General features: G+C 50.8%; 1 protein-coding gene across 1 annotated transcript; it reads left to right on the top strand.

Moving 5' to 3' along the window:
* Window positions 1-79: 79 nt before the first annotated feature.
* Pnpo (pyridoxamine 5'-phosphate oxidase) lies at window positions 80-6996 on the top strand. Its single transcript, XM_040749579.1, has 7 exons — window positions 80-355; window positions 2250-2374; window positions 3602-3701; window positions 4606-4659; window positions 4914-5042; window positions 5268-5338; window positions 5813-6996. Exons 1-7 carry the CDS (start codon window positions 218-220, stop codon window positions 5979-5981), a joined length of 786 nt encoding a protein of 261 aa, XP_040605513.1. The 5' UTR covers window positions 80-217; the 3' UTR covers window positions 5982-6996.
* Window positions 6997-9162: the final 2166 nt, after the last annotated feature.

The following is a 9162-nucleotide window of genomic DNA, read 5'->3' as shown; positions in this document are numbered from 1 at the left end:
TTGGTTTCGCTGCAGGAAACTCAAACCAATGAGCTCTCCGCGTCGATCTCCCTGCTCTGATCCTGGACAGCTATTGGCTGTCCTGGCACCGAGAACTTAGGACTTGTTAGCTTGTCTGGGCTGCTAACAAATTCTTCCCAGGCTAGACACCCTGGCTAGGCAATTGGTTCCGAACCCAGGGCCTGGCGACGTCGGATCACGTGACCGGCTTTCCTACATGACGAGCGGGCTGCTGAGCGTCACCGGGACGTTCAGGCGACCTTCGAAGTGGCCAGGCTACCTTCGTCACCTGTGCTGTCGGGGTGCTGTCATGGACCTGGGACCGATGCGCAAGAGTTACCGCGGGGACCGAGAGGTGCAGCCACTGTCGCCCGGACACGAAAAGGGGGTGTCCCTGAGTCGTCTACCAAGGGGTTGGAGGATCGTCTTGGGGTCTCTGGGGCCACATATATGGCAATAGGATTTAGGGATTACGGTGGTGGGAAAACGGGGTTTCAGAGACATCAGCTGGGGAGGAGAATGTGGAATAAAGATGTGCTCGCTCATAGGCCCCTGCCTTAGTGGTGAGGGGTACTGACTTCAGAGCCCACCTGTGTTGGAACCCAGAGCTCTTCTGACCATATCACCTTGGGCAACTTAGCCTCTCTGGGCCTCAGTTTACCAACCTGTAAAGTGACACTACCTACTTTACAAGGATGCTGTGGATTTAGGGTTCTTTTTTTTTTTTTTTTTTTTTTTTTTTTTTGGTTTTTCGAGACAGGGTTTCTCTGTGGCTTTGGAGGCTGTCCTGGAACTCGCTCGGTAGACCAGGCTGGTCTCGAACTCACAGTGATCCGCTTGCCTCTGCCTCCCTAGTGCTGGGATTAAAGGCGTGCGCCACCAACGCCCGGCGGATTTAGGGTTCTTATAATTTTTAGATTTTTATTCATTGTGTGTGTGCATGTGCGTGTGTGTGGTGTCAAAGGACAACTTTTCGGGAGTTTAGTTTTTTTTTTCTACCATGTAGGTCATCCAAGATTGAACTCGGGTCGTCAGGCTTGGTGGTGGATGTCTCTACCTGTGAAGCCGTCTCACCAGCTTGTGTTTAGGGTTTTCCAACTGCAAAACCAGTCACAAGCCAGTGGGTGGTGGTGCACGCCTTTAATCCCAACACTTGGGAGGCAGAGGCAGGCAGATCTTTGCAAGTTAGAGACCAGCCTGGTCTACAGAGCTATTTCCAGGACAGTTAGGGCTGTTACACAGAGAAACCCTGTCTTGAAAAATCAAATAAATAAATAAGGTCACAAAATAATAATGAAGTGGCGGGGCGGTGGTGGTGTGCACCTTTAATCCCAACACTCGGGAGGCAGAGGCAGGTGGATCTCTGAGTTTGAAGTCAGCCTGATCTACAAAGTGAGTTCCAGAACAATACAGTCAAGGCTACACAGTGGAACCCTGCCTTTAAAAGCCAAATGATAATAATAATAATAATAAAGTGGAGGATGGATCTGTAGCTCAGTTGGTAGAGTTCTCACCTAAAACATGCACAAAGGTTTTGGATTTTATTTTTTCCCCCAAGACAGGGTTTCTCTGTGTAGCTTTGGAGCCTATCCTGGAACTCACTTTGTAGACCAGGCTGACCTCGAACTCACAGAGATCCACCTGCCTCTGCCTCCCAAGTGCTGGGATTAAAGGTGTGTGCCACCAACACCCAGCTGGGTTTCATTATTAACACCAAATAAACCAGGCATGGTGGATCCAAAGCTCAGGGTCATTCTTCTGCCACTCAGTCAGTTCAAGGCTAGCCTGAACGCTCTTAGTTTCTAACCCCCTCAGTACGTCTTGAGTCTCTTTCTTTTTCCTCCTCGGTTCAGGGATCAAGAGATCAGTTTTGGAATTGAGATCTAGAGCTGCAGCCGATAAGTGTGATTGCATGTGACCATTTCTGGAAGTGCTTGTCTAAAATGTTGGTTTTCGTAAAACTTAAAACTACTCCATGAGAAGTGATGAGGTGGCCCACAGGACTTTAGCACCTTCGAGGCCTGGTTCATCCCTTTCTGGTTAGGAGATTCAGAAACTCATTGGGCCATTTTATGCCTGTGTCATCACCTGTAAATGGGCACAGAACCTACTTCCTGGTAATGCTTCTTTTGTTTCAAGGTCATCGTTATGAAGACTAAATGCATTTACATTTGAAAGGCACCTCAGCCCCTAGCAGGCACAAAGTAAGCATTATAAGTTCATTAAATGAAGTCACGCTCTCTTTCTAGGCATTTGAGGAGGCTCATCTGACCTCTCTGGACCCCATGAAGCAGTTCGCGTCCTGGTTTGAGGAGGCTGTTCAATGTCCGGACATAGGGGAAGCCAATGCTATGTGTCTGGCTACTTGCACCAGGTAGGCACAACCATGGGCTCCTGTGTGGTTGGGTCCAGATGGAGTCTGAGACTTAGGAAGACCTAAGCTAAGTGCAGTTCTGTTATTAAATTCCCAGGTGAGTTACTGATCATCTCTGAGCCCCAGTAAACCAGTCCTTAACTGGTAAACAAAAGCCAGCTCACTAAGAACTCTTCAGTGATAAAATGCAGCTCCTTATACATCTGGATCCCTGATGTATCCACTCACTACTCACGATCCTTGGCCTCCATCATGCTCCTATCTGCTCAAGCCCTATCACCCTTCATCTCCTGGGACTGCTCCCAAGGCCCTTTCCCTCTCTTGAAACCCAGCATAGGATTTGCCAATTAGTCCTACCCTTTGGGAGATCTATCTGTCTGTCTCTGTTTTTTGTTTTGTTTTGTTTTGAAACAGGGTTTCCCTGTGTAGGCCTGGCTGTCCTGAAGCTCTCTCTCTCTCTCTCTCTCTCTCTCTCTCTCTCTCTCTCTCTCTCTCTCTGGTTTTTCTAGACAGGGTTTCTCTGTGTAGCTTTGGAGCCTATCCTAGCACTCACTGTGTAGACCAGGCTGGCCTTGAACTCACAGAGATCCACCTGCCTCCGCCTCCAGAGTACTGGGATCAAAGGTGTGCGCCACCACCAAGTGAGAGGTCCATGTTAGCCTCTTATTCACTGTCCTTGTCCCTTCTCACTAAAGCACCAGGCTTCAAGACAGGGCTTTGACAGCGTTCTCTGAGTATTACCCAGAGCTCTGGGCAGAGGACCATCCTTCATTGCCCCTTTTTGAGTGGTCAGTTGGCTCCATGCCTTGTTGTTGGTCCTTTCTCTTCCAGTCTTACATGTTTTCAACATTGTCACAGAAAATACCATGGCCTGGGTGGCTTAGGCAATAAAAGTTAACTTTTCACACTTCTGGAGGGTAGAAGTCCAAGAGCAAGTGGCTGTTGGGGATGCTGTGCGCCATGCATCCCTTAGGAGGAAGCTGTTGGATCCTCAAGGAGCCCCTAGACAGTGGTATTACACCTCCACACAAACTCCCAAGGGCATTGTTTGATGGCGTTGGACCCCACAATTCAACACTCCACCCTTTTTTTCCAGTTCATGACTGCATTTGTTTATGTGATTACACGATTGATATTTGCCTCAGTAAGGGGCGTGGCTGAAGGGGTTGTTCAGGGGTGAGAACGCTGGAGTGGGTTCTGACCTGATGCTCTGCTGTGTGCCCCCAGAGATGGGAAACCCTCCGCCCGCATGCTGCTGCTGAAGGGCTTTGGCAAGGATGGCTTCCGCTTCTTCACTAACTACGAGAGCCGAAAGGGAAAAGAGCTGGTGAGGGTCAGGCTAAACCCTTCCCAGGGCCGGCAGGGCCAGCCTCCGCCCTGGCCTTATCGTGATTCCCCATCCATCTCTTCCTCTGCTCAGACTCCCTCTTGCTTCAGGGCCTTTGAGCTCTGTGAATGAGTGAACCACGCCCACCTCCATCATCTGCTACCCAATCAGCTGCGGTTCCTGTAGGTGTCAACCACATGTTCCCTCATTAGGGAACCTTCCTTACCTAACACTGAGTCAGCCCCTGGCACGTGGCACTGTTGGCCCACAGCGCACCTTATAGCTTTACTTTGCTATAGTCTCTGACTATGCATTTGTATGTGCGGTTACATGATTGGTATTTGTCTCCTCCTGCTATACAGTGAGTTCTGTGGAGTAAAGGTTACAGCTTTTATTTAACCCCCTTTGTCCCCAACACCTGTTCTAAAGTGCATAGGAGTTGGCGGTTCATTTGTATTTGGTCATGCCACCCTGAGGTGCACATCCAGTCCATGAGTGAACTGGGTGTGGTGGCACACACCTCCCAGTATTCAGGAGGCTGAGGCAGGAGGATTACTACAAATTTAAACCACCCTAGGCTGCGGAGTAGGACTGTCTCAAAAACAACAAGAAGAACAAAACAAATAATAACAAACATTTCTAAAACCGCAACTGTGGCGATTGGGATGGCCAAGCCTCAGAACTGGTCTTCACATAGCAGCTGTGTGAACTCCATGTTCTCCCGCCCCTTAGAGCCTGTCTTCAGGTCTGTCGCTGTAGGCTCACCTTTGAGAATTTAAATGCCATGTGACAGTGAATGCATCGGTTGAAAGTCTCCTCCATCTCCTGCCTTCCTCATGCAGGAAGCATTGTGTAGCATTGTTTTTCCACACAATGGCACCTATGGCTTCTCTCTCGTTTCCAGGACTCTAATCCCTTTGCCTCTCTAGTCTTCTACTGGGAGCCCCTGAACCGGCAGGTAAGTGAGCATCCCCAAGGCAACTTCCAGTGGACTGTGTGGGCGGGGGTGAATTTATAAATGTACGAAGGGTCGCCAGACCAGTCACACGTTCTGGCTAGTCCTGGGTACTCTGCCTCTCACACAACTCTCAGACAGTCTGGTTGGAGCCAGGCGTGGTGGGGCAGCAGACAGAACAGCGAGAAACATGGCCTGTGCTGGTATGGGGGCTTGGTAGGACCAAGCATCACCTAGCCAGGGTCATCCATGAGCAGGTGCGCGTGGAGGGACCCGTGAAGAAGCTGCCTCAGAAGGAAGCTGAGAACTACTTCCATTCCCGGCCCAAGAGCAGCCAGATTGGGGCTGTGGTCAGCCGCCAGAGTTCTGTGATCCCCGACAGGGAGGTGAGTGGGGCTCCTGCATGATCCTCTTGATTAGTGAGGATCCCCAGAGTTTCTTTTCGGGCCCTGTCAATGTAGCAGAGAGAAAAGGATGATCATGTCCCTAGGGGAAAAGAGTAGGAAGATGGAAAACAGGTTCTGTCCCCCATACCTGGCCTGGGTTCTGCCCCAGACCCTCAAGTGGGTCATGGTCCATGCCTGGCTCTTCTGTCTTCCTTCCCTGGGCAGTACCTGAGAAAGAAGAACGAGGAACTGGGGCAGCTCTACCAGGAACAAGAGGTGCCTAAGCCAGAATACTGGTAAGTGATATCTGTGCCTCACCCACAAAGGGTGGGTGGATCTCCTTCTCCAGGACGCCCTCGTCAGCTTATCCCAGGAGCTTCCCATAAGAGAGCTTTCGATGAGCCGGGCGTTGGTGGCGCACGCCTTTAATCCCAGCACTTGGGAGGCAGAGGCAGGCGGATCTCTGTGAGTTCGAGGCCAGCCTGGTCTACAAGAGCTAGTTCCAGAACAGCCTCCAAAGCCACAGAGAAACCCTGTCTCGAAAAACCAAAAAAAAAAAAAAAAAAAAAAAAAAAGAGCTTGCGATGAGAGAGGAGGAGGGTACAGTAACTCTCTTCTTCTTCCCATGGGGATGGCTGCGTCCTGTACACCCATAGGATGAGATGGGGGCACAGTAAAGTTCTGCTTTTTCCCTGGGGGTAGCTACATCCTGTACCCCCATAGGATGAGAGGGGGGAAAAGACACAGTCAACCTCTGCTTCTTCCCATAGGGGTGGCTACATCCTGTACCCCCAGGTAATAGAGTTCTGGCAAGGCCAAACCAACCGCCTACACGATCGCATTGTCTTCCGGCGAGGCCTAACAACAGGCGACTCCCCGCTGGGACCCATGACCCACCAGGGGGAGGAAGACTGGGTATATGAGAGACTTGCACCTTGACTCTGGACTCAGAATTCTGGGGAACCATCAGCTGAAAGAGTGCGGGAGAGCTGCTAAGAGAGAGTGAAGGACTAAAGCCGGGTCTTCCTTTCTCTGTGTGGTGGGGGGCATTTGGGTTTAAACCTGGGACCTGGCTCATGGTAGCCAACGCTCTCCCACTGAGCTTAGTCCCAGTGTTTTCTTAACCTTCTATTTTGTGACTAAGTTGACTAGGCTGGCCTTGAACTCGCTGTGTATATACATATATATCCCTGACAAGTCTTGGCCTTGAGTTCTTGTGGCACACAGCCGTTTGAGTAGCAGTGATTACGGGCTTGTGCCACCCAGCCCAGCTCTAGTCCTGGCTTTCAAACTAAGTCCATTTCCCTTCCTATCCCTTATATCTAAGTCTCTGCAGGGCTCACCCTCTGAGTTCTCCAAACTCAGCTGTAGTGGAGTGTGGTCGGTTCATAGAGAGTCACAATGGCAAAGAATCTCACGATCATCTCCCTTGGCTTTGCTTGTGGCTTTTGGAAAAGCCCATCTTAGAGACAGCGGCTGGTGTGACTCAGTTTCCAGCAATAGAATAATCAGGCTGCAGACGTGGGAGGCTTACCGGCCATGGAAAGGAGCCAAGGCCAATCCATGTTTGCTGTGACTCAGCCAGGATCAGAGAACTACTATTTGTTCTGGTTGGCCTTGAACTTGTTACTGGGGACACCGTACTTCTTTTGACTTTGTGGGTGTGTGCTTCAGGCTCTGTCCCTGATAAGAGCTCCTCCCAAAGCAATCCTCTCCTGTGTTGATCCCCCACTTAAGCCTGGGTCTGGAAGGACATTGATTCTGGGGCCACCTCCAGGGACTTTTGCTGTTGTGCCATGGACTATGTCTTTATTAGTACATGCAAATGAGTTGTTGAAGACAAGTGTTGTACCCCACTTCTTTTAGGGGGTTGTGTGTCCCCCATTTTTAGTGTGATCTCAGCTGTCATTTTCAACATGCAAGTGTGTAATAAAAATTTGTCGGCCATGTGTGATATTAATGTGTACCCTGGCTCTATTTTGTCGGAGGCACCAGGACTTTCCTGCCTCCTTGCTTCTGGCCAGACAGGCTGGGTCCAGCAGGGGGAGCCCACTGGCTAGGGCTGACCCTTACCGGGCAGTGGAGGCCAGTTCCAGGCGGCCTCTTCTGCCTCCCCCTTCCTCTGCTTGGGCAGCTTCCCAGTGAAACTGTGGTTGGTAACCGTGGCCTCTCCGTGCTCCTGCACATATTTGCACTCTCGGTTCCTCCTCCTCCCAGCAGCTCCTGCGAGCTTGCAGCTGCCTTGCTTGGGACTCTCTGGGGCAGCTGGATCTCTGTAGCCAGCCAGGCCTCCAGTTTTGGGAAACATGCACTGTCTCCCTGGAAGATTCCTGCAGAGATCCTTTTGGGACTGTGGTGATGTAGGTAAAAGGCTTAGAGACCAGGGACCCCGTGGAAGGAAGTGCTTGGGTACAGTTCAGAGTGTCTAATATGTGTAAATTCAATCCTCAGCATTAGGGACAGGGCATATGAGTCAGGTGGCATGGATCATGCCTGTAATCCCAACGTTGGGAGGCTAGGCATGGAGGATTGTGGGTTTGAGGTCAGCCTGGGCTACATGGTGACTTCCAAGCCATCTTGGGTTGCACAAAGAGCTCCTATCTCAAAAAAGCAAAAACAAACATGTCTATACCCAGTACCAATCTTCATTCCCTACCTGGGGTTAGGCAATCTCAGGATAGGCTGACATGAAAGGGACCTACAGTATGGGTCTTAGAGGACACCCAGCTCCTACACTCACATGCTGGTTCTCTCTTCCTGGTTCCAGAGCTTGCACACTCCCCTTGGTGGCAGTACCCTCCCTCTGGGTGGCCTAAGATCTAAATATTATCCTGTCTCATCCCCTGTCCCATTCTGCAGACAATAACTAATTGTTCCATACCACTCCAACCCACAACAGAAGAGATTAAAAAAAAAAAGCCGGGTGGTGGCAGCATACGCCTTTAATCCCAGCACTCAGGAGACCGAGGCAGGTGGATCTCTGAATTCAAGGCCAGCCTGGTCTGCAGAGTTCCAGGACAGCCTCCAAAGCTCTGAAGAGAAACCCTGTCTCAAAAAACAAACAACGACAACTCCCCACTCCCCCAGGAAACCAAAAGAGAAAGAATGGGAGGCGCTGGGGGCAGGGCATCATGGTTCATACAGACAGACCAGCTCTCACTTTAACCAAGTGCCTGACCAGGGCTGTTGGCTTAACCTCTCCGACTCCCAGCTAACTCTGAGGACAGGGAGCTAACTAATAGCACACCTGCCTCCCTGACTGGGGGTAGGGAGGGGCTAGGAAGACAGCCTGCTGTGAGGAGTGTTCGTGGTAGCTAACAACAAGGTTATAAGACTGGGGGACATCTCAGCTCTTTCTGGGAGTAGTACCTAATGAGACCTAGAAAGTTCTAGGGAGGGGTGCGAAAGGCTGAGATGAAGGCAGGGCCCTTGCTCTGCCTCCCTTATGCCCTGAGTTCTCCTGGCCTGGGCGAGGCATCTGACAAAGGTTTCCTTGTATAGGTCTGTTTGTTTTGGCAATAAACTTCCTCAGCAACAGCTCCCTAGGGTGGGGTGGCCCAGCAGACTTTGAGGAGCTGACCTGGAAGCTGCTGGACCGCATAGCTGAGTGTCCACCTTGGTCTTTCCCATCATGAGCTTCAGGGATTTGGCTGATTTTTTTCCCCCCAGCTCTCAGGCCCTGTGGCTTGGGCAAGAACCAGACTTGACATTACAGGGTGAGAACTCTTCCCTGGTTCTTAAACTAAAGCGGTGGGGATGGTGGCATTCTGTAAGAAGAGCTTTTCTCCTGTTTCCTGAGACAGGACCTTGCTGTGTACCCCAGGCTGACCTTTGAACCTACAATCCTCCTGCCTCAGCAAGAACTGAGATTACAGGGATTTGCTCTCACGTATGGCTTTACAGAGAAGTCTCTCTAGAAACTGTCCCCAAGCTCATCAGGCTACTACCTGGTGGCACCAGAATTTAAAACTTGGTCCCAAACTGAACCACCAAGAGCTATAGAGACGTTGGGTCTGTCGCCAAAGGTGTCCCCACTCTCTGAGAACCTTCACAGCCTCTCTATTATCCAGGGGGTGTCTGTCTCCTTCCTTCTCCCCTGCCATGTGAAGCCTAGCTTGGT

This window comes from Mesocricetus auratus, unplaced genomic scaffold (assembly GCF_017639785.1).
Source record: "Mesocricetus auratus isolate SY011 unplaced genomic scaffold, BCM_Maur_2.0 Super-Scaffold_100007, whole genome shotgun sequence".
NCBI lineage: Eukaryota > Metazoa > Chordata > Mammalia > Rodentia > Cricetidae > Mesocricetus > Mesocricetus auratus.
The sequence above is the reverse complement of the archived record's forward strand: the minus strand, read 5'-3'. Positions and strand labels throughout refer to the sequence as shown.